Here is a 25499-nt window from a genome sequence, read left to right on the forward strand (position 1 = left end):
GGAGGCTGAGGGCCGAAATGGAAGGGCCCCTCCCATTAGCGTGAGTGGGACAGGTGACGGAAGGGCTGGACCTATAGGCCTGTCTAGTCTCCAAATGTCCCCATTTCTGTTTGGCTTTAAGCTGGCAGACATTCCCTTGGGGAAGCTGATGGGCACAGCTGCCATGCCCTAATTCACCCCACTTGGGCTCTAGCCATCTATCAAACAGGGTCCTGAGGATGAGTGAGATTGCAATGAATGCCTGGGGAACCTCTGGGAGGTTTTACCTGAATCCTCTAACACAGAAGACTGAAAGGAAGGGACCCTTGCACTAGGGTAAGGCCTCTCTCTGGATGGGGCCCCCATCTCAGATATGGTGCTGGAATGCCTGTTCAGCACCCTCACCCTAATACACCAACAGCTGCAAGACAGAAGCAGCTTAGCCCTCGGCAGCATTCACAGCAATACCACATAACCTGTTAGCTTGTTCTCACCTGATAGAGCAACGTATCCAACATGCTAATGCTGAACACTCTGCCGGCAGCAAATGGGAGCCGGAACATGAACGCCAGGTTGGAGCCATTCTCTCGCTCTTTCTGTGGACAGAGGAGAACACAGTGTGACAGTTTTTACCATTATGTTCACCACTTTTACAAGACTATGATACGTTTTGTACAAAGTATGTCTGGTGAGGTATCATTTAAAAACTCATAATCTGCTGAACATTGTTGTTCTGGTAAAATGTGTGCATCAACATTGTATGTAAAGTTACAAGATTTTACTATACAACATTGCTATAACATATTCCAAGTTAGAAAAGGAAGCCCAAACCAGTTTTCAGAGACAAAGACACACTGGCTCCCCCAAGCAGGTGCTAATGGACTATCACTTGCTTAAGCAGCCATTCTCTGGGGAAGGTGTGAACAAGAATTTTGCATTTCATCACAAGGATGGTTCAAACCTCACATCCACAAGAGACTGTTTGTCACCATGATTCTGCAAGGATGTTTCTAGCACAAGAAACTGAATTATAAAGACAGGTTTCAGAGTAGCAGCCGTGTTAGTCTGTATCCGTAAAAAGAACAGGAGTACTTGTGGCACCTTAAAGACTAACAAATTTATTTTAGCATGAGCTTTCGTGAGCTACAGCTCACTTCTTCAGATGCATAGAATGGAACACACAGACAGGAGATATTTATACATACAGAGAACATGAAAAGGTGGAAGTATGCATAACAACAGGAAAAGTCTAATCAATTGAGATGAGCTATCATCAGCAGGAGGAAAAAAAACTTTTTGAAGTGATAATTAAGATGGCCCATAGAAGGTTATAAAGAGGGAAGAAAAACACTTAACCTCACTCTCGTCCTTCATCTGTGCTCATGACAACAACTCTTAAATAACTGAACTTGGGGCAGGGGGCAGAGTCCTGGCTGGGAGGCTTTTCAGATAGTACAGACTGCCCTAAACTTATGGTGAGAAACATTTTCTTCTTGGTAGGATTTCCCCATTTTTCCCCACTAAAAAACAAAATCTGAAAATTGGCAAAGTTTTGGTAAAAGTTTTTGGTAAAAAGTTTAGACTTGCAGTTTTCAAAAGCCTTTTTTTAACCCAACACTGGTTTTTAAAACCATAGGTTCTGGAAAGGGGGGAAGGGGTCCATTTGTATTTTTCATTGAAAAACTGATTTTTTTTCCCCTTGCAGGAAATTTTGGGGAAAAAAACACAAATTAAAAAAATAATTGGCCTCCTTCAACTGGCTCTCGCATTCCCTGAATAAGCAAGGCACAAGCAGCAGCGGAGGTGGTGAAGTGAGAATCATAGAATCATAGAATATCAGGGTTGGAAGACACCTCAGGAGGTATCTAGTCCAACCCCCTGCTCAAAGCAGGACCAACCCCAACTAAATCATCCCAGCCAGGGCTTTGTCAAGCCAAGCCTTAAAAACCTCTAAGGATGGAGATTCCACCACTTCCCTAGGTAATCCATTCCAGTGCTTCACTACCCTCCTAGCAAAATAGTTTTTCCTAATATCCAACCTAGACCTCCCCCACTGCAACTTGAGACCATTGTTCCTTGTTCTGTGATCTGCCACCACTGAGAACAGCAGAGCTCCATCTTCTTTGGAACCCCCTTTCAGGTAGTTGAAGGCTGCTATCATCTTGGAGCCCATCCACCAACCCAAGCTCACGGCTAGCAACAAGCAACGTCTGGATTCCATGATCTGACATTGAATCCCACTCTCCAGAGGCTGCTGAAGTTTAGCACCACAACCACCCATGGGGGCTGCACCCTGGGGGCTCCTGCAGTAATGTCCAGCGTGGATGCATTCCCATTATGCAGCATGTAATAGCTAACGGGTCTCTGAGCACAGCTTCACAGGTCAGTTCCTGCCTTGATCATCCCCCCAGCGTGAAACACACCGGGGTGAGTTCTGTGTACTAGTTACACATTCTCCTCTCCCATGATCAGTGAAACTTGGGGGTGCAGGGGAGGGCTGGGAGAAAGATTTTTCCCTTAAGCAATATAGGTTTGCAGTATGTACAAATGCAGTCATCAGATCTGCCTTTCTAGCCTGATGCATTCAGTATCTCAGATCAAATTTCCCTTCGAAGGCAACAGCAGCCGTATTTTCTAACTGTCTAACACCACATCCATCATACACCCCCTGTTGGATACCACAGTACAGATGGACAACGGCCTAGCTCTGGCATTTGCAGACATGGCTATCTTGAAACTGTGTTAACTTAATAATTACCTTTTACTCCCTGGGTGGCAAATTCTAGCACTGGGTGACAAATTTCTCTCTTAACACTTGGGCCATTCAGATAATTATTAACACCGAACCTCAGATCTTAAGACTATTCCTGGATCCCCTGGCAACAGGCTCTGAGTGCAGCTCAGAATTAATAAAAGCTGCCATCGAATCTCAGCTGTCCTCAAGTGGTCAAAGAGGGAGCCTTATACGCAGAGTGTAATAATGGTCAGGCAAGGCTGTGGATAGGGGAGTATAAAGCTTCTCATTTCGTTACAGGGAACTCTGGGGATCAAAACATTATTGCATTTAACAGCTTTCCTGAGAGACTGCAGAGTCCCTCACATCCAGGGTCTACCTGCCATGAAATTAATAGAAATGTCATTGTAGCCATTTGTTATTTTAAAAGAAGAAAAGTCAATGGAAGTTCCTGATACTTATGATTTGTATTGCTGTGATGTTGCTAGACCCCCACCAGCCTAGAGGCTGCACAGACACAGAGTAAGTGTCTGCCCCAGAGAGCTTATAGTCTAATAGACAAGACAGAGCTATTGTCCCCATGGGAAACTGAGGAACAGAGAGGCTAAGGGACTTGCCTAAGGTCACATGGGGAAGCCATAGCAGAGCTGGGAATCAAACTCTGGTCTCCAGCATCTTAGCTATATGACAATCCTTCTTCTCAACATGGTTTCACAGCAGCCTGCTGACAGCGCATTCATTGCTGACGTAGCTGCATCCTACCAAGATGGTGACCTCTCCCAGTAAAGCCAGCCTCGCACTTACGCCACCACTGCAGTCTGATTGATTCAGCTGGTTCTCCTGCGATGGAGAATCCATTGGCTTCCTTTGGCATCTTGGTCCATTGCAGAACTTTGGGTGTTTCTGTTTCTCTTGAAGTTCAGGATGCACATGGAGCCCCTGCCCACTTGTCCTACCCTCTCTGATCCCTGCGCCTTATTTAGAACAGTAGTGTTCACTTGCAGAGAGTTAGGTCTCTTCTCTGATGGAGAATCTGCCCAACAGTAACTGGCTGGCCCGCAGTCGCATCCTGAAGGCAGGGGGTCAGATCATGACCTTTGACCAGCTGGCCATGGCAGCCCCCAAGGGTCAGGGCACCGTGCTGCTCTCGGGGCCCAGGAAAGGACGCGAGGTGCACCTGCACTTCGGCAAGACCCCCGGCACCTCCACAGTCACACCAAGCCCTACGTGAGCTCCAAGGGGCGGAAGTTCAAGCAGGCCTGGGGCCTCCGCATCAGCCGGGGCTACAAGAACTAATGGTGCCGGCCTGCACTTGCCTGTGTCCAATAAATGGGTCAGAACCGTGGTGGGAAAAAGTAACTGGATGGATGCACTATCGGCCACAGTGACTGCAAGGTCCAGCAGGACAGCTTAGCTATGACAGATCTTTCTGCACAGCCCCGAGAGCCTTTCAATTCAGAGATTGCCCTCAGAGACCGGTCACAATGAGGAAGTTAGGAAAAAACAGAGAGGGGGGGAGAGGGGAATATAGTTCAGCATTGAGTTTATGCTGGTTTTGAGTCTCTCTGAACTGGTTCAACCACCCTTAATACCCAACACCATGAATGCAGCACAGTGTGTGTGTGTGTATGTGTGTGTGTGAAATGAAAATCTTTTACCTTCCCCTCAAGAGAGGGGCACTCAGACCAGGCAATAGCATCAGAGATGTAAACTGTCCTGGTTCTGACTGGCACACATTCAGCTGAAGACCATGACAACTATTAGTGCTTTCATTTGTTACTGTCAATGCAGCATCTCAGACACTCACACGGTCTGGTACAGTTATTCCTTGAATGTTTCCCCTTCCCATCAGCTGTTATTTCTACCCCACAAAAATGCCTAAGCAACATGTAATATAAACACTGACTGTAATTTGATGCACAAGTCTATTCTCGCAGAACTGTTTAACCCACCACCGCAGCGGGAGCACTGTACCGAGTAACTGACAGCAGGGCCAGCTTTGAAGAGTGCCGACGCTAGTCGTACTAACTAAGGAAACGCAGAGACCCACAAGGTCAATTGCCTGCATATTTGCGTGTCTCTGATTATCCTGGGTGGATGTTCATTAACTGTGGTGCCTGCAGTGCACAGCAGGAGAGCGCAGGACTATGAAGAACTGTAAATTAATTACTCATTACAGAACCCTTCCTTCAAACACAGGCATGCAGGGAACTCGCCAGGCTTCCTGTTAGCAAACACAGACCCTCCCCGTGGCGAAGGCTTCCTTACCTTTTCAAGTTTGGAGAGGGCCAAGGAATAACTGTCCTTTGCTCTGAACTGCATGAACCTCATATTGGACGGATGGGTCAGCTCGGTGATGATGCTAAGGCTTGGAAACAGCCTGCAATGGAAGGCAGACTTGTCAACGTCTGATGCTCGCGCAGTCCAGGGGAGGCGGAGAGGAGGAAACTTTCAGCTTTGAAATGTGGCCAAATAAAGAGTGGAAACGGCCTTGTGCCCCATCCGAAATCTGAAACAGGCTGGGGTTAGAGCACTAAAAGCTGTACAAGCAAGGCCATCCCCAATACCACCGCACTGACCCCCCTTTTAATTCTGTATATTAACTGGAGTGATGCTAGGTGCACCCCGCCAGCAGGGCTGGCAATGGGCAAAGTTGGGGACAGAGTGCAGGGACTCTCCTCATTAACTAGGGCCAGCTGCAGGCCGTGTCAAACACAGGAGCCCACTCTGGGAGCCCAGACCTAATATCTGCTCTAGGTGCCTGAGCCTGCAAACCCTCAGTGGGCAGAGTCCCCACTCACGCCAAGGACAGTTCAACTCCTTGCAGAAAGGGCCAGCTAATATCGGCACCTCCCATCGGACAGCTCGCACCCTCTGCCTGGGGCCAGTCGGAGACTTTTGTTTCCATTAAGACAAATAAAATCCTCTGAGAAGAGAGGCAGGTGCAAACGACAGAGCAGAACCCATAGCTGCTTCTTACCGGAACATGGTCTGGACGTTGACAATTGTTTTTGCGTCTGCCATGTAATCCTCCTCCGCACTCATTGTGCTTTCCTTATCCACAACCACCAAGTTGTCAGCATAAATGATCCCACACTGCAGCAAACTGTCTAGGCTGGAACAATCCCCCAAGACAAAAGGTTGTGGGGGGGTTAATCCATTGGAAAATAAGATGCTGAACGATAGTTTGCAAACATACCCATGTGTTTGCACAGAACAAATGCCCAGGCAATCCCGTGCATGCAAAATTCTTTTGAAAGAACCATAACCATGTCCAGTGCAGACTTACAAATCCTAGGAGGGGGAAAAACTTGAGATGAAGCCCAAACTACTGTATAGTGGCAGGGTCTTAAAATGCGACCCTCTCCCAACTGTAGTTGTGCCAGTTAGAGAACCCAGGAAATCAGATGTATGATATGTCTGCTAGGTAAGAAAGAGCCTAACCTAATTCTAAATGGTTGTGCTCCAATATTGCAGCGATGGGAGTCCATGTAACTACTCGGACACACAGATAGAAAAGTGGGGCTAGTCTTGGGAGTAGAGATGGAGAAAACCATCTCCAAATTCTCCTGAAGCCCTGCGGAAGTTCAGCTCTGAATCCAAACTTCACTGCTGCTGTCCATGCCTGTAGAGTGGGGATCAGCTAAGCGGGATGGGAGCAGCTACGCACCATTGATTAGGCTTTATGAGGCTGCATGTGAAGCCGATTATTCTTTCAGTCCATATGCCAAATACTGGTCCTTATTGCCAGTGATACTGAATGCCTGGTACTGGCAGCATAGCATCACTTTGCTTATTTAATTTTCCTCTGCAGACTCAGGGCTATTTTCTCCCTTGATTTGCGAGTTGCAACACATTGTAAATACCGATAGCTGTAAACAAGACACCTACTTATCGATCGTGCCTTCCATGTAGTAAACCATGGGGAAACAACAGATGGCTTCCAAGAAGTGGTTCTCAGGCCTGGAAGAAGAAAGGCAAACAGCAAGAAGGTTCATAGGGGCATTTTCTTTCCCTCTTGCTTACTAATATTAATCAGGAGTGAATGCACATAAGTCAATGGTGAAGAACAGAGGTGACAGGAGAATCAGGCCATCAGATACACTAGATTTTAGGTATTATATTAAAAATGCTAAAATCACCCATTTAACTCCTCCCATATATACACAGTATGAAACACCCATTGAATGCAAGGAAAGATCTGATGCAATGGAAAACAACTTTGGAAGAGTACTTGCTTGTTGTCCAGTAGCAATACAATTGGGTTTAACTCTTTCCGGGACCTATAGTATGCACGGAGAGGGACGATGAAATTATACAGGCCATTCCCAGCAGTCTCTGCTGAAACTATAATCAATTTGTTCTTAAACCCATAGGCCTTGGCATCTTCATAACTGTTGTGCTTGCAGCCCTGTGCAGAGACAGAAAAGCACCATGGCTCAGTGATCAGTCTACGGAGCTGCCCATCTGTCCTGACACTGTGTGTTTTCCCCCAGGAAAGGGGAATCGTCTAACATTCAGACATGGCAAAAGCACTGAGCTGTGAACTGTGCAGAAGCTCGTGAGCACCCAGAGTGAGAGAATGATCCTGCAGACAGTTGATCTAGAAAGGATTTGGAATGTACCCACATTTCAACCTTCCGTGTCTGGCCCTGAGGGCTTTGATGGCCCCACGGCCTGGCTCGCTTTCACTATTTTTTCTTTTTTCAGGTTTGAAAGTGAATTTTGTGCTGCTGGAAGGGATCAGACTAACCAGCCCTGGAGAGGTTAGCACTCTACTAACCAGGCCTAGCCCAACGCCAGCTCTCCCCAACTGCCCCACATGTGCCTTGAACCTGACTCACAGGGATACCCTCCCAAAGGGAGTTCAGTCTCCAGGTCTAGTCAATCCTTGGTCTCACAGTTGAGACGTCTATAAAGGAGGACAGTTATTATGGTGGGTTTAGTGCTAAGGACTCCTGCCCCTGAGGGACAAGACCAATGACTTGTTTCATAGACCCCAGGTTGTCAGAGAATAACAACTTTCAGTGACTGATGAACTGGGATGTGTCTGAACCAGTGACTTAGATCAGAAACATGAAGGTGCCTTTTTACATGACCAGTTCCCAACAGTGAAATCAAAGCTGGTTTTGGGGAACCCTGCCAGGCATGCCCTGAAGTTCAGATGTTTCCCTTGTGGCTCAACACCCAAAGATCGACAAGCCTCTAACATGTCACTGAGAGGAATTCTGAGTTTAAGTTAGAACTAATATGGTTCCCCTATGCAGGGCTGGTTCCCACCAGCTGAGGGTTCAGTAAATTGATGCATGACAGTGTCCTGGCGAGTAAATTGGCTCCATGCTAAAAGGTAATAGGTAATAATTGGAGATATACCAATCTCCTAGAACTGGAAGGGACCTTGAAAGGTCATCGAGTCCAGCCTCCTGCCTTCACTAGCAAGACCAATTTTTGCCCCAGATCCCTAAGTGGCCCCCTCAAGGATTGAACTCACAAATCAGTCTTTCAGACTAAATTTCACTGGCAGGGCAATGTAAAGCAGCTGCACTGTCCTAGTCTGGCCCCTCCTCAGAATGAGTTCGCTTATATTAAGGAAAAACAAGCAAAGGAAGAACAAAAGCAAAGTCTCACTGGGAGTGAGCACAGTGTCTGCTCTGTAACATGCTGCCTCATCCTGCCTCGCAAAATGGCAGCTGCCACTGAAGACACCAATCTCCCGGGAACTTCAAGGTGCAATATGCAGAAAACAACCACCCGGTTGTACAAAGCCCTGTAATTATTGCTTAAAAGGAAAAGTTTACCCCAGAAAGCTAGAAATGCTCCTGCATCTTTTCAATAAAATGTTTCCAGCCCTCTCACAGATAACAGTGCGAGTTATCATAGATAACAGTGCGAGGAAAGCAAACAGGCTTTACAAAGCCACAAAGTAACCACTAGCCGACAGGCAAAGTGCCAAATCACATCTCCTGCATGACTCATTCTGCTGCATGGTGGGGTCTGCACAAGACTGGCCTGGCACGTTTGAGCTGCTGACAAAAAGCAGGTGTTTTCACATTCTCGTTTTCCCAAGTAAGCATTACATCTATTCCCCCTGCAGCCACCAAAGAGACATGCTGTGTGCTTCGTACAACTCCAACCAGCACAGGGCTATGGTCAGATGTAGGGTCTATTCTCATCCCTATCACTGACCCAGTGTAACTGCACTTCTGTCTATCTAAGGTGCATATATGGCCCCCCATAGCTGTATCGATCTCCTCACAATCTTTAATGTATTTATCCTCATTCCACCCCTGGGACTAGGGAAAATACCAATGTCCCCATTTTACAGATGGGGAGTTGATACACAGATTTAGTGACTTGCCCAAGGTCACATACAAAATCTGTGGCAGAGCTGGGAATTGACCCCTGGTCTCTGAAATCCCAGGCTTGTGTTCTCACCACTGGAGGGAATAATGCTGCCTTATCTTAGCAACATGCTTCAAGCCCCTGCCACAAATGCAAGTGCAAATAACATCACTGGAACCTTTAAATGCTGTCACAGCAGCCTCTTACCTTGTCCAACCTCAAGCAGCAGAAAGGGGCTTTTACAGGTAGAAGGTGGCACAAAGTGGGAGAACTCCCAATATAGGGTGAATTCGGGGGGTAGCCTTTCACATATCTGCAGAGGAGACAACATGCATCAGGGCACGCGTATATTTTTCACACACAAGGAACACTTATTTGCCCCGGCAAACACATTTGTCCACACACAGACTGTTTAGAAACACTGGAACCTCATGGGTTTATGCAGATCACACTAAGGATGTTTTATAAATTCTTCCAAAACAGCCTGGGAATTTTTCAAGATAAGTTTCTTTGAAAATACTTTTGCCATGCCCAGGCTTGGGGAATATCTTGTAAAGACTTTGTTCTCATGGAAAGCCAGAGAACTAAGCAGATTGTGGAAGATAAAGGCATCTAGCAACTTTTAACAGCAATAGGCCTGAACCTACATCTTAAATCTAAACATCACAGAATGGCATAGCGTTCCAAGCCCGATTCAGATTCACAATCTCACAGCACATTTGTAGGCGGTTTTTTTTTTAAACATACTGGACATGCTGTAATTTGTGTTTCTGATATAACTGAAGGAATAGAAAGCTTTTAGCTTACAAAGTAATTAAAAGTATACGTTAAATTATAAGCCAAATAAATTTGTGTGAGCATGGACACATGCATCTGCACAAATTGTTTATCTTGTAAGAACCAACACACACACACACACATGATTTATTAAAGCCACGTCACAAATGAATGCAATGCCAACTGCTACTTTAAATGAATATTTTTACAGCTGGAATCAACCTTTTATTTCTCTAATGATGGAGAATGCAGACTACAATCCCTTCACTGCCCCTGAGGTAGCAGAGGAAAGGGAGCTGATGGGGAAATTCTCCTTAGTCCACAAAGTGCTTCTAGCTCAGCGTGACTTACTCAGAGATCGAGGGATGATTCTCCAGAACTGCAAGCAAGGAACTGTGAATAAGGCAAAACTGCTTCACCATCAGTGTCTGACAAGTTAATGTTTTGAACATACTGAACTGACCACATGGTGTTGCTCTAGCACCATTTTATAAACATATTAATCGTTGACATAATTTCTGCTCGGCTCAGCATGTCATTGCTGATAACATTCAATCACAATTTCCACAGTAATATAGCAGAAGCAGAGTAAAAACTATTAACGGGAGGTTAATTTATGCAAACGGGATTTTAGTGAAGGGTAAAATAATTTCATTGGGTTTGTTCTTCCACTCCACTGGAAAATGCGAAATACCAAGATGAGGCCTGCTGGCTATCTTAATAGATAGCACAGATCTGAGGACTTTTTTCGATTCTCGCTGGTGATTCCTGCATTGCACTTCAATACTGGCCTAGCTCTCTTGGAAGTCAAAAGTCCCACTGCTTTTAACAGGACCAAGATCAAGGCCTTAGCAATGTGCTATCAATAGTATTATTTAACGTTCATATTATGGTAGTGCCCAGTGGCCTCAATCAGGAACAAAGCCTCATGGCACCAGGGGCTGTACATACAAAATACCAATTAACTGTTGAACTCTCGTGCCTGTAGCTTATCAGTAATAAACCACAGACAGATGCTTTTTTACAGCATCTGCAGGCAACAGCCAGGTGTGCCTAACCTGAAAAAGTCCCTGATTCCAAGCTGAGCAGGATCACTTCTCTCCCTTTGTCCATCTCAGGGCAGACTTATGCTTTCTTTGTGTGTTTCACACAGGTGTAAATTAACAGCTGAAGTATATAAGTAGGAGTCATGAGAAAAATTGACCAAAGGAAAATTTAGTCTGGATAGCAGGAAAAATTCCCTAATGTTGAAACCCATTGGGCTTTGTCTTCCAAAGGGATTTACCCTGGATTCCTGCCTTCAGTCACTGATGTCACTGCACTAGTACAAACTCCTAGTGTAAACCAGGAAAGCTGTACTTTATAAGGGTGGAGCTTAACTCAGGCTGGGATGGTGGCAAATCCTCAGTGTAGCCAAGACATTAGACTTTGGAATGGAAGGTTCTCTGCACCTTGAAGTCTTTAAACCACGATCTGAGGACTTCAATGGCTCAGACACAGGTTTGTTACAGGAGTGGGTGGGTGAGATTCTGTGGCCTGCGTTGTGCAGGAGGCAGACTAGATGATCATAATGGTCCCTTCTGACCTTAAAGTCTATGAGTCTATGAGAGAAAAACCACTGCCCGGGTCACCTGAACTAAACCAGAGAAAACATTCAGCAATACATTGTGGGGAACAACTGTGCACTGGCTACGAGTTGGAGGAGACAGCCTAACTCTTGGGTGTCCTCCATCCCTAATTTCTATTATTCAAGCAGCTGCCACATGAGATCATTTTATTGCTGTACGTTTAACTGAGGTGTCCCGTGATGAAAACGAAAAACCCCCCAGAACACAGCTCAGATCTCAAATTCCCTTATCTCTGATTTTATTGTTCCATAACTCCAACCCAGATAGGCAGGACTGTATGACTGTACCGTAGCTAGGGCCTGTCTAGGCATGATTCCTCATTCCTTTTCCTTGCCACCCTGGGGTTGATCGAATTACCCGATGGCATCATACAGAGTAGCACCCTTCAGCACAGGATCTTAGCTTTTAAAGACACATGCTCAAAAATTGCAGCTTGGTGCTTTTATAGCTCAAACATAGTTTATGCACCACAGATATTTCTTTTTGAATAACTGCCTTCTGCAAGGTTTCTTGCACCTTTCTCTGAAACAACTGGTGCAGACCACTGTCAGAAGCAGGCCACTGATCTGAGCCAGTCTGGTCATTCCTATCTTTCTAAACCTCTCTCTTCTTTTGAACAACCTGCAGTATTTACTGTTGCTCTAACATAGGCTTACAACTATGTTCAATTTCCAGCAATTTCTGCATCTCTCAAACTTTTTTTTTAGAGAGAATCTTTAATTCAATTAAATTGAGATTTAGATGAATACATGTGTGCCCAGTGCTTTGAAGATGGAAGAGACAAGATAAATGGTAACTGTTATTAGATTTAGAGACAAGGTTATGTTAAACCCAGATGGATTTACAAAAACCGCAAAGAATGTGTATTTATTGCAAATTGTTGAGAGATGTCTCATTGTATCAACTCAAAGCACAGCTCAGAAGTGTAGCTTGCTTAGGTAGGTACAATAATTCAAATAAATAATAATAATAATAATAATAGAGGTTATCCCAATATAAAAAAGTAAATAATAACCGTAGCAAGCTCACCAACTTTAAACATCACAGCTGGGGTTGTCAAAGGAACCTAGGGTACTTAGATTGTAAGCAATTTGAGGCAGGTGCCATTTTTGGCATGTGTTTCTACAACCGCCACTATCCTGGTTCATGATCAGTACTCTTTATTCACTACCACAATATAAATAACGAAGTAATAATAATAATGGAGTTAGTTGAAAGACAATGGTAATTGGACATATAAGCCCCTTAAAGTCTTTTGAAAATCCCAAGCCACACGGCGCTGATTGCTTATCCTGATGCAGTGACACTAACATTACGAGATGATGCTCTCAAATGGTAACTCACTCTACAACAGTAAGTCCTTCGTCATCTGACTGAGTCATCTCATCTTCTGACTGGTCGCTGAGCAGATCACAGGGCAGGAGGGAGGAGCTGTCTGCCAGCTCTAGGACCGGGGCAATGCTGGGCCGTCTGTTACCTGATCCATTTTCTGATGGCAGGGTCAGCTTGCTGCTGTTAACAGGGCGACATTCCGTGTTCTGCAGGTCCATGGCTACTGTACCTGGAAAGGAAGAGAGAGGAAGGACAATAAATAAATGGTTGAACAATGATTCTGTCCAGTGTCTTATGCAATGGCACTGCAGGGAAGAAAGGACAGGAAGAACATCCAGTTACACTTTGTATTAAGGGTCTATTTATAAACAATCTACAAAATCAGCTAATAAATGATGAATAGATGGTATAAGCATGTTACAGACATCAGTAGGACATATTACTGAAGGTTCTAAGCACATCAGCATAAGGTGTTGCAGATGGTTCTAAGCAACCTGTTGACCCATTAGACTCTATAAAAATTGGTTCTCTCTTTATTAAGACAGCTATTAATAACTTATAAATGGAACCTTGATATAAAGGGTAGCCAAATACTTATATCCCAGACACAAGGCAGGGAACTTTCACTGCTCTGCTGAATCAATAGCCCTGCTTACACTCGTAAAGTTAAGCATGTACCTATGTGTTTTGGATCCGGGCCAGAGTGCTCAGAACCTTGCAGGATTGAACCCTTGTAGTGACAGAGGTTTGCGATAGAGCAAAACTGAATCTGTGTTCATCAGGATAATGATCGATATATCAGGTGCCCCCTTCACTGTACGGCTGGGAAATATTTGCACCTCTCAGGCTGTCTGACATATTCACAATGACATCCAAAGCCCTCGACAGGCAAGATTTCCATCCTTCATTGGGAATTTATAAAATTGGTCTGATTTATAAAAATCTTGGGGAAAAATATCTGACAAAACTTGAACTAACCCATTCTGAAAATGTGGAGAACATTTATACCTGGGCTCACCCTATTCCATTCCCAGGGGACAGTGACTCTGAAGCCAAACAATAAACACGTAAACGCACTAATGAACAACTTCATTGCTCAGCAGAGCTCACATGACAGGCAAGGGATGATCAGACTATGGAGCTCCCGTGTGAGGGAAGTCTCATTTTGGCACATCACAGATTTTTGGGAGGGTTTAGGAGGGGTAACGTCTTTCCTCAATTCGACCCGTTCTTATTTCTGATTCTAATTGCTATTTTTCCAACTCACTGAATTCCCCGGATAGCACAATACATTTTCTTACTATAGTTGAACTCAAAATAACCCATATTTGACTGGAACATCTGAGGGCAACCACTGGCTCCCATAGTTTAAAAATGGGAACATTCTGCTTGCTTGCACAGTTGCTATAGCAAGTATTTTGCTGCTTATGAATATTCTGGAGTCCTAAAAGCTTGGTTCAGAAAAATTGCATCATAACATACAATGTGAAAATATCCCCGCGTGGCAGCTGCTCCCCTCCTCACCTGGCCTGGTTTCCAAGCAGCTCATCAGCAGATCTTATGCTCTTTTTGGATGCTGAAAGCAGAGACCCCACGATGGAGCAAGCAGCCACTGGCATTATGGGCTATAACTAAGCCTGCGAGTCTGTCACGGAGGTCATGGAAGTCACGGATTCCACACACCCCAGAGCACCCACAGCCCCTCACCCAAGTTTTAGTTAGCGGTATATAGTAAAAGTCATGGACAGGTCACGGGATGTGAATTTTTGTTTACTGTCCATGACCTGTCCGTGACTTTTACTAAAAATACCCGTGACTAAAACGTAGCCTTAACTGTAACGAATAAACTGTGCTTTTCTTTTTCTGAAAAGTCTTAGCCATACAACTACAAGGCTTTTGGTTCCCATACTGTTTTTCATGGGAGAGATTATCAGAAACACTGAGGGATTTAGAAGCACAAGTCCTACTGAACTTCCAGTCTCTTAAATCCCTTACACGCTTATGAATTACGCCCTTGCCACCGACATTCCTCACCAAAGAATCCTCAAACATTTGAGATTAAAAGAAAAAAATGTTTAAAACTGCTCATTTTCTTGCATTCATAAATAAGTTCCACATTCTGAGTTCACTAAACTATGTCCAAGTTCTTGTTAAAATGTGGGTACAGTTTTGGCCACAATAGAAACCAGAGCATGGATCCAAGGAGAATATTACAAGAATGACTGGAAAAGGGATTTTTGGTTTACACCCATGGATTAGTCATAGTCAAATGAAAATGTCAGACACCTGGGAATTTAAAAAATACAATGAGAGTCACCGGCAAAATACCCATGCCAGACTAATATGTCTCATATCCTTTTATGCTTAAGTGGAACCACTTTGTATCTTTCCAAATGGCCAGTAAAATCCTAGTTGTGTATCTACATACTAGCTTGGGTGGGTTGGCTGTAGTCAGTAGCTGGAAAGGAGATTTAGGCCTACTCTACAATGTGTACAGTGGCACAACTACACTGATCTAGGTATCCTGGAAACCTTCTATAGGAGAGGCCGTTTATATCACCTTGCAGCCCACATGGTGGCTAAAGCACTGCTATCAACACATCCCTCTTACCACGATCATGGGTTGTTGTGAGTTCAGACGATTAGTTCACATTCAGACAACACGGTGCAATCTGCTGATGGAAGGGCCTAAAGATTTTCGGAGCGGTATTATTAACAACACCGTCCCTGGCTCATCCCTCGCTCTCCACCCACACTGCTGACGGCTCTTAAGAGCAGCATTTGTCCAGAGAACTCAAGTATCATTTTTCTTAACTCTTTCAGCTTTACCTCCATGAATCTTTCTCTTTCCCAAGCTGTAATTCATAGTAGCAGGGAGCTGTTAACCTCACTGAGTCATAGCCTCTTGCTGTCTCTCAAAGAAAATGCACCTCCAGCTCAGTGCTTGCTCCTCTTCCCCGCCCATTAAACCCCCTGTCGGCTCCATCCATGTTGTAAAATAAATGTAGCTCAACGTGTGGTGCCCAAACATGCAAAGCCAGGACAAAGCAAGGCCAGAACGTTGCTCTTGAATGTTGCCATCTCATTAAATATTCAAATTGGAGAGTCGGGTGGGATTTTCAGCCCACCTAAGAGAATTAGGCACCCATTGACTTTCAGTGGGACTTGGGCACTTTTCTTCCTCACTTCCTTGAAAAAAATCCCACCTCTTTTCTCCTTCCGACTTGGGCCAAGGTGTTCAGAAGTGATTCTGGGTTCCTCCATTAATTGGGTGCCCAACTTGAGACCCCTTACAGGGTCCTGATTTTCATGGGAAGGGGGTGCTCAGCCCTTTCTGAAAATCAGGTGCTTTTAAGGTGCATTGAGTTGGGAACTCAAACTCAGCAGTCACTTTTGGAAATCGTGACCATCGGCTTTTCATGAATCTTCATCAAACGCAAATATGTTTAAATAGCTACAAAAGCAGTGAATGCCACAGTGAACAAAGCGCAGGAGTTCAGCTCGCTCCCCCTTGTTGCTAGCCAGCTAGCTGAATGCTGAGTGACCTACTTGCAAAATATAATTTCTATCTCTCATCTGACTTTTGAAAAAGCTCCCGCTGAGAACAAGCCAAGTGACAAGAACATCAGCCAGTGCTGTTCAGCGAGGAGCTTTGTGTCTTGCTGCTGGGAGAATCTTTGCAAGTTTATGCTCTTGAGTGTAAATGGATAAATGATTTGTCTGAAATACAGTCTCCTGTTGTGCCTGGGCTTCTCCTGACAACCCCCCCATTTCAGGCTGTCCAGAGAGAAGCTGGAAATTATGTTTCATGGTATTTTGGAGAAAGTGCATCATGCACTTCAGAGCGACCTGTGCCATTTGCCAAGTTATGCAAGATAAACATGATTTAAAATGCAGACAACAGAGCCTATTCTTCTGTCCAAGGCATGGGGTATTTTGGGGAGCAAGTAACTTTAATGCTAATGGACATGCTGGGCAGTAGCATTTGCAGGGAGTATTTTCCATCCGAGAAGCTAGAGGGGGAGAAGGAGCATTATCCCTGTTTTACAGTCAGCGGTTCCAAGGCCCGAGAGGCCCACAGTGAACATCTAGTCTGAGCTCTATTGCACCGGCCTGAGCACTTCCCCTAGAGCAGATCTTTTAGAAAAACATCCCGTCTTGATTTTAAAACTGCCAGCGGTGGAGAATCCACCATGACCCTGGGTAAGTAGTTAAAAATGGTTAATTACTCTCACTGTTAACGACTCCCACTGCCTGCTGTCTAGCTTCAGCTTCCCTTGGATCTTTTATACCTTTGCCTGTTAGACTGAAGAGCCCATTAGCAACTATTTCTTCCCTGTGTAGGTACTTATAGACTGGGAGCAAGTCACGCCGGAACCTTCTCTTTGTTAAACGAAATACTTGAGCTTCCTGAGTCTTAGCACTACAAGGCACGTTTTCCAATCCTTTAGTGACGCTTGTACCTCTTCGCTGACCCCTCGCCAATTTATCAACAAACTTCTTGAACTGTGGACACCAGAAATCCAGGAGTGGTTGCATCAGTGCCAAAAACTTCTCTACGCCTATTCAATCGTCCCCTGTTTATGCATTCAAGGAGTACTCCAGCTATTTTGGCCTCATGGGAGCTCATGTTCAGCTGATTATCCACCATCACCCCCAAGTCCTTATCCCAGGATAGAGTCCCCCATCGTCTACACTCTTTGTTCCTAGGTGTCTATATTTACATGTGGCTGTATTAAACCACAGATTGTTCCTTTGTGCCCAGTTTACCAAGAGATCAGATCACCGTGTATCTGGTGCCTGTCCTCTCCATTATCTAACACTCCCCCAATCTTTGTGTCATCTGCAAACTTTAACAGTGATGAGTTTATGTTTTCTTCCAGGTCGGTGGGGAAAAAAAAAAGTTAAATAGAGTAGGACCTAGAACCGATTCCTGTGGGACCCCACTGAAAACAATTACATTTTGAGACCTGTCAGTGAGCCAGCGTTTAATCCGTGCCATGTAGATTCTGTATCACTCTAGTTTATTAACCAAAATGTTGTATGGTAGCAAGTCAGATGAGGAAACCTGGGCTGTCCATGGACACAGCAGACAGTGGCTGGGTCAGGAATAGAATCCTAGGAGGGAACGTTGGGGTCAGCTGTGTGCAGAGAGCTATGTGGGTAAAGCCATGGGCACCCTACCCTTTTTATTCTTTTTATGCATCACCTGAGAGCCCCAGTCACGGGGCAGGACCCCATTGTGCTCAGGGCTGTGCAAACCCAGAACAAAAATACTTTCTCTTGCCGTCATTTTGTTACATCTAGGAGAGGTCGATCTTGCCAAGCTTTTTTCGTTGGGAATAATTCAATATAATACTTAGTGATGAATTTTGCTGACAAGGTTATAGCTCACAGAGACCAGGGAGGAGGATGAATCATAGCAAATACAGCTGAGCCCGCTCATGCCATGAGGTTAAAAAGCCATCAGTGACAGAGCCTCACTGCTTTCCTCAGCAAACGAGTGGAACTTCGTTACTATAAGCCCTGGAATTAGGCAGTGAAATATGGAGGGACAGCCTAAAACCAGAGGGCTACAGGGAACTGCTGAAAAGCTGCTGTCTATCCCCTCTGCAATAATGGCAGACCAGGAGAGCACCTCGCAGGCCAAGTGCAGGGAGTAGCCAAATCGCAGGCCAGGTACACGCCCATGCTGCGAGGCGAGAGCAGGCATTCCCTTCGGCAGGCTGCTGCTGCTGCTGAGATCTCCGTGACCGATTCACACAGTACCACAGCGCAATCCCTTGGTCCCGCTGCAAATCCTATTTACTGTGCAGAGCAATGACCCAGCCCCAGTAGAAATACATCCGAGACAAACTAACACCCGCCTCATAAATATCCTGCGCTGCAGCGACTCCAATCTCTCCCGGGCATGTTCGAGCACTTCACAAGCTAGGCAGGCCAGGCACAGGCATTACCCTGGGTTTGGTCGAGCCCTCCTGAAAGGGACAGCTCTGGGAAGCCAGTGCTCCCACACACGAGGCCTGCAGGGGAGGGGCCATGGCCTTCCAACCCGGCAGATCCTGGGGACTCATGAGACAGGGGTTAGAGGTAGAAGTAATGGACAGCTCCCACCTGGAATGGCTCCCTCTCTTAGCTAGTGCATGGGCCCCCGCGCCCCTGGCAATGAGACTCCAGCAGGAGCCAGCTGCCATTGGAGGAGTCTCTTGTGGCTGTAAGGTAGCAGAGTCTGCTGGGCGCAGCATCAACTCCCAGTGGATGTGTCCTGGGGCAGCTGGCCACAATGCCTTCTAGAGAAGCTGGTCCCTGGATCCACGCTTCCTAATGCCCATTGTGCACCCACCGAGGGATCTTTGTAGAGCACGGGGAGCTGCTGCAGAGGGGACAACATGGCCCTAAGTATCCCCTGCGGCCCCTTCTCCGGAGCTAGGAAGGGTAAACACGGGGCAGCCTCCCAGATTTCCATTTCTCCAGTGTGTGGAAGACAGAGAGCCCCATTCATCAAAACCTCTACCCAAGCCGTGCAGCTTTTCCCATCACTCAGTAGGGCTATGAAATAGCTGTGAGCCAGGGCGAGAGCAGGGGCCAGCTGCATGACAAAAATATAAACCACTTTAATAACCTGCTTATGGCATTTCGCTGCTAAGAGCAATTTCAAAACAAATGGTCGTTCACTAGGGGAAAGAACAGGAAAGCTGCATGCTAGTGCTCTGGCCCAGCGGCCTCTCTACACTCTCCATGGCAAGACCAGCTTCCCTTAATGATTTCACTTCGCTCTTTGTTGGGTACCAGCTGCTTTTCCCAGCAAGAGCACGTATAATCCTGCACTGGCAGGGAGATGACGCAGGTGCAGTTATGGCGCTTCCCCTCCCCAAGACACGATGCTGCTTGCTTTTGCCAAAGGTAGGAACATGAATGCTCATGAAGTCACTTCAGGGATTCACTTTGTCTGGAGACAGAAGCTGAAGACCAGGAATAGCATGTGCAAAAGGATGAGAGAAAAGAGCTCCCTTTTGCTCGACAGCATGTGGTCTGAGCTATTTCAAAAGGGTGAATACACAGACATCTGCTGTGCGAAGGGCCATGTGGGATTCCATCGCTGGCAACATTTTTAACTGTTTTTTAATCCCTGCCTCTGTTTTCCTTGTAATAAGCCAAGGAGCCGAGTGCTACTAGCTTATTTATTTGCCATCTGCACCGCTGCAGAGTACGAGAGATCCTTCAGTGCAGATTCAAACAAATTTGCCAAAGAGAAATTCGCTCCATTTCTCCAGAGACCAAAAAGGGAGGTGCTGGATTCCCTGCAGAGGGGAAATGGCAGAAAGTTAATTTCCCCTGTGACTCTTCAGCTACTGAACAATAGACAGCAAGTGGGGGGAAGGGAAGTGTCATACAGAAGAGCATGGAAAGCAGCTATTTCTGCAGCGAAGGGACGTTGGTAACTTAGAAAGGGAGAGTGTTTGTTAAGCACCGTAGGGAACAGAACTGTACAGAGCTTGCTGTTTCCTTGGCAGCCTGGATCTGTAAGAGGATCAACTCATTCCTAAGCCCAGTTGCACCCAGAGCTCCCAGTGAAATCAGTGAATGTGTAACTCAGGGCAGCATTTATTCCTACTATCTTTTGAAGTAGTACAATATCCTGGATCTGTCATATTGTTATGACTACTTAGAAATTATTAGCAATTAGCACAACCAGGAAATGCTTAATAGCCTGCACTCTTAGCACTTACGCTTTTTGCAAAATGAGCTAAGCCCCAAGCTCTCTAAGAGGTAGGTGGTGTTATCCCATTATATAGATGGTGAAAATGCATCTATGCTTGCAAACTCCATAGCCACAATTCTCCACCAATACAGCTCCCACCCGTGTAGCAACAGCGGAAGCAACAGTGTACATATGGCTCTGAGCAGGATTAGACAACAGGGTGATGCAAATGCACAAGCACAACTGGAGCCCTGTCGACCCTGCAGCCTCCTCTGTTGCTCTCAATGGAAGAGCAGTACTGGAGGTGAAAAACGGTCTTCGCAACTACATCAGAGAGGTTAAGTGACTTGGCCAAGGTCACACAGCACATCACTGGCACAGGCAGGAGTACAAGTCAGGAATCCTGACTCCCTATTCTGTACTCTAACCACTAAACAGAACTCCCTGAGACCACTGAAAGTAGACTGAATTTTTCCAGCTTTCACAACAGTTCAAATTCAGGTTTGGGTTTGGGTCTTGGGTGAAGTTTCTGGTTCCATCCCACCCAGAGGTGCTGGGTCATTTGTGTTCAGCAGAAAAAGGATGGCAAAGCACTCATGCTTAGCTGTGAAGGTGTTTCACATCCCAGTAGCACCATGAGGCCATGTGCTCATTACCAGACATCTACCACTCACAAAACTCCTTTGAGCAGAGGGCCTGGTTTTCTACCACAAAGGAATTACCCACAGTGGACTCAACAGGAGTTTTAAAAAAACCAAACACCATGAAGAATAGAGTGAGCTGTGTGGGAGATATTATTACTCTGCTCATTCACACAGGCTGTGCCGCTTTCCTCTCTTCCATTGGGAGGGCTAGAAGGACTCACCCATACTTGCAATTATGCTGTGAACAGGCAGCCTGGATGGGCCGTCATAGATCCCTCTCCCTGCAAACCCTTTCTTCTTTTGCTTCTCCTCTTGCTTGAATATGAAGGCAGAGTTCTCCTCCTTGGTGATGTTAATGTAGAAGCAGGTGTCAGACGCCGTCATGATGTGCCGCGGCCCAGGGTTCAGCAGGATGCTCTTGTTCTCTTCCCGCCTGATGCCGATCAAGCAGACGCCATACCTAAGGCAGAAGTACAATGTGGACATTCAAGGCCACTCCCTAGAAAAGACTCTTGGTTTCTTTTGCAAAGCTACTGCATGGGCCTCAGCGAACGTGTCACACCAGCGTAACTGACCCAGCGCATGGGAAACGGAAGCAAATGCAAATTCTCCTCTCACTTTGCATCTTTCCAAACCGGAAAGGTACTGGAGGGAATCCGTTAATCCAAAACTGGAGGTAATTGGATTAATCCAGTCCCCACTGCCCCATTATTTAGAGTTAAACGATCGTGACATGTGAGACCGGTACCAAAAGCCCCAAGGGATCCCCATGCCAGGACTTCGAGGTACCGAACCGGGCTGGCTCTCACTTTTTGTGTGCGTGGAAGGCAGCGTAGGTGAAGCTTTTCCCTTCGTATTCCATGAAGAACTTGCTGTCCCCCATGCGGATGTGGTATACTTCGTTGCCTGAGCAGCGTCCGTACATCCTTTGCCACTGCTCCGGGGACTCCTGGCCTTCTCTGTAAGCAGAGGAACAGAACCCTGCCTGTTAAGGGCTTGTGCTCAGCTCCACCACCACAGGGCGATCTCAGTAGGGGTTTCCCCCCATCACTGTGGTATCTGGGCACCTTGCTGGAAGGCCAGCATCTTTCCAAGCCCATAGCAAGTGGGGGAGCTTGTTCAGGTTAAAGCTATTCTTGTGGGAATTACGGGGCCAGTCCAGGAGGGCCATTCCAAGGATGTGTCATTGGGGAAGCAGGTGTCCAGGAAGAGAATTGCAAGGGGGGACTGATGAGCCTGTGCCTTCAAAATCCGAGCCTAAAGCATCACACTCAGCAGGCCTTCCGCAGCGAGAGGTGGTGCTGTATTTGCCACCCTGGACACAAGTGAAGGGCATTTGAACACCTCTGCCCCCTGACCCAACTGCTCCATGGGTCATGCAGATTATTGACAACAGCCTCCTGGAATGACTGAAGAAGACCCCAAGTTTGCTCTGCTGTCATCCTGTTTCACAAGGGCCTTTGAGTACAGAAATACGCCGGGCAGGCCCCAGGGCCCACTCTCTGGGCTAAGCGATGGGGTCGGAAAGGGTGAGGGGAGGCAGCAGTGGCAGGACTCCTCTCTGCGTTGTAACAAATCTCCATGGTTCAGCATTGGAGATCACCCCACCCCTCCCGATCCCAACAGAATGCAGGGACTCCAACCTCCCTACAGCTACACCCTCCTCAAAGGACAATTCACGCCAGCTGAGGATGAGGAGAGACCAACGTCCAGGCCTGCATTGCTCTAGACAGCATTATTACAAGGGACACCGAATGACAGGAGCGCTTAAAGATGAGGCTGCATTTTAGGCCACCAGCACTAAGATCGTGGCTGTGTGTTTCAATAACCTGCCGCGCATTCCAGGCTCATTTTAATTTCTGACTTTAACTGCCTTCCTATTTCATGGGAAAAAAGAAGGCTGAGAGGGGAGCCAATTGCTCTATATAAATACATTAGGGGCATAAATACCAGGCAGGGTGAAGAGCTAGTGAAGCTAAAGGACAATGTTGACACCAGAGTAAATGGATATAAACTGGCCAGGAACAAATTTAGGCTGGAAATTAGCAGAAGGTTTCTAACCATCAGAGGGGGGAGATTCTGGAACAGCCGCCCACTAGGAGCTGTGGGAGGCAAACAACGTAATTAGTTTTAAAATGTTTTAGTGCATTTGTACGAGGGGGTTGCTTGTAACGGTGCAAGCAGGGCTCAGCCGCCCTGGGGCTCCCTTCCAGGTTCTGACGTTCGCCCCACACTACAAGAAGGATGTGGAAAAATTGGAGAGAGTCCAGCGGAGGGCAACAAAAATGATTAGGGGGCTGGAGCACATGAGGAGAGGCTGAGGGAACTGGGATTGTTTAGTCTGCAGAAGAGAAGAATGAGGGGGGATTTGATAGCAGCCTTCAACTACCTGAAAGGGGGTTCCAAAGAGGATGGAGCTCGGCTGTTCTCAGTGGTACCTGATGCTAGAACAAGGAGCAATGATCTCAAGCTGCAGTGTGGGAGGTCTAGGTTGGATATTAGGAAAAACTTTTTCACTAGGAGAGTGGTGAAGCACTGCAATGGGTTCCCTAGGGAGGTGGTGGAATCTCCTTCCTTAGAGGTTTTTAAGGTCAGGCTTGACAAAGCCCTGGCTGGGATGATTTAGTTGGGGATTGGTCCTGCTTTGAGCAGGGGGTTGGACTAGATGACCTCCTGAGGTCCCTTCCAACCCTGATAGTCTATGATTCTATGATTCTGCTGAGGAGTTTCAGCCGACTACTGGCCGGGGTCAAGAAGGGATTTTCTTCCCTACTGTATTCTGGGAGGGTTTTTTATCTCCTTCCTCTGAAACATCATGCCTGGAAGTGAGACACTGGACCGGGGTGGCAGAGTGGAACAAGGCTCTGAAGTGGCTCCGAGTATTCTCGCTCTCTCAGGGGCTTGGCCAGCTGGTTCTTGCTCACATGCTCAGGGTCTAACTGATCACCGGCAGGAATTTCCCCCCGGGTTAGACTGGCAGGGACCTTGGGGGTTTATCGCCTTCCTCTGCAGCATGAGGATTATTTGGGTATATCTCATTTAATCATTTCCCTGCCATTGCAGGGGCCTTGGGCAGTGGTGCATCTCAGTCCCTCCTATTCTCTGTCTATGTCACATAATAGTCTAGTCTCCTGTGGGTCTCATTTACTTTGGTCTCATTTCAGTTGCTGGGTTTAGTGGGCGAGTTCTGAGTGGTGGTGGGGGCCTGGACAAACGGTGCCAGTCCTTAAGTCATGTATCTGCAGGGAGGGTGCATCCCCCCTGCATGGCATAAAATCTGTGGGTGGCCATTCTCCAAGATACGATTGCCATGCCTATGACTTCCTGCCAGCCATCTGGGTCTCTCTGTTCCACCGTTCATTACCTAATGTTCCTCTCTCAAGCTAGATCCAAATAAAGTGTGTGCAGATTTCAGCTCCAGCTATGTGACTTCTGTACTCACAAGGCAAGTGACACTGCCCCCGTTCAATGGGTCACAGAGGACATTCAAAAGTATTATTATTTCTTGTAAGACTTATGCTATTTAACTACAGATGGGACAGGACCAAGGCCCAGGACACAAGGCGCCAGAGGGAAGGTGATCAGATACACGGCTGGAGCTATAATTATGATTGATCATTGGAAATCTGATAGCATCTAGAGATCCCAACCAAGGTCAGGTAGATGCTCTACAAACATATCTTGAGAGATAGTCTCTGCCCCAAAGAACATACAATCTAAATAGAAAAGGGTGGGAGAAAGGATGCATTACTGTCCCCATTTGACAGATGGGGAACTAAAGCACAAAGAGGCTAAGTGACTGGCCCATGGTCACACAGGTTGGCTGTGGCAGAGCCTTGAATAGACCCCAGAGTCTCTGTCCCTTTAACACAAGATCATCCTTTCTCTCAAGGCAGATTTAACTTAATATAGGATCCAGATCTAAACTTTGTAGTTCAGGCCCAATCTCTGTTTTTAACCCAATGCAAATGTTAAGACGACAACCCAGAATGAAGAATGTACAAAAACCATTCAAGCAAACAGAAGACAGTTCATGAGTAAAACACCAGCACTCACTGGCCCCTGGATGTGTGAACCAGCAGGGTGATGAGCGTGGAGGTTGCTGGGCAGACGCAGTTCAAAGCCAGCATGGCGTATTTGCATTCTTCTTCGCAGACCACATGATCTGAAATGAAAAAGACAATTACTACCCTCTGAGCATCACTTTCATTTTTCTGATTTACACACCTCCTACAACTGGTAACGTCCCATAGCCAGTTGCTACGCATGGGAGGATGCGGGGAGGGGATGCACTGCATGCATAGCTATTTGAGAATGCTGGAGATCGTTCGTTTTATGTTCCAGTCCCTGTGAGGGCAGCG

The 25499-nt window shown here is 46.4% G+C and overlaps 1 protein-coding gene across 3 annotated transcripts in view; it reads right to left on the reverse strand.

Moving 5' to 3' along the window:
• Positions 1–25499, reverse strand: part of KCNT1 (potassium sodium-activated channel subfamily T member 1) — a 165121-nt gene that overhangs the window by 16128 nt on the left and 123494 nt on the right. For all 3 annotated transcript variants that reach the window (XM_039506903.1, XM_039506904.1, XM_039506905.1), the window contains 10 exons: positions 25195–25303; positions 21948–22097; positions 21360–21598; positions 12805–13021; positions 9263–9368; positions 6952–7124; positions 6605–6676; positions 5694–5828; positions 4982–5093; positions 474–575 (listed from right to left, as the gene is read on the reverse strand). In XM_039506903.1, the coding sequence (XP_039362837.1) occupies positions 474–575; positions 4982–5093; positions 5694–5828; positions 6605–6676; positions 6952–7124; positions 9263–9368; positions 12805–13021; positions 21360–21598; positions 21948–22097; positions 25195–25303 (1415 nt within the window). The remainder of the gene's footprint in view (positions 1–473; positions 576–4981; positions 5094–5693; positions 5829–6604; positions 6677–6951; positions 7125–9262; positions 9369–12804; positions 13022–21359; positions 21599–21947; positions 22098–25194; positions 25304–25499) is intronic.

The sequence above is a fragment of the Mauremys reevesii genome, linkage group 19, assembly GCF_016161935.1.
Source record: "Mauremys reevesii isolate NIE-2019 linkage group 19, ASM1616193v1, whole genome shotgun sequence".
NCBI classification, from domain to species: domain Eukaryota; kingdom Metazoa; phylum Chordata; order Testudines; family Geoemydidae; genus Mauremys; species Mauremys reevesii.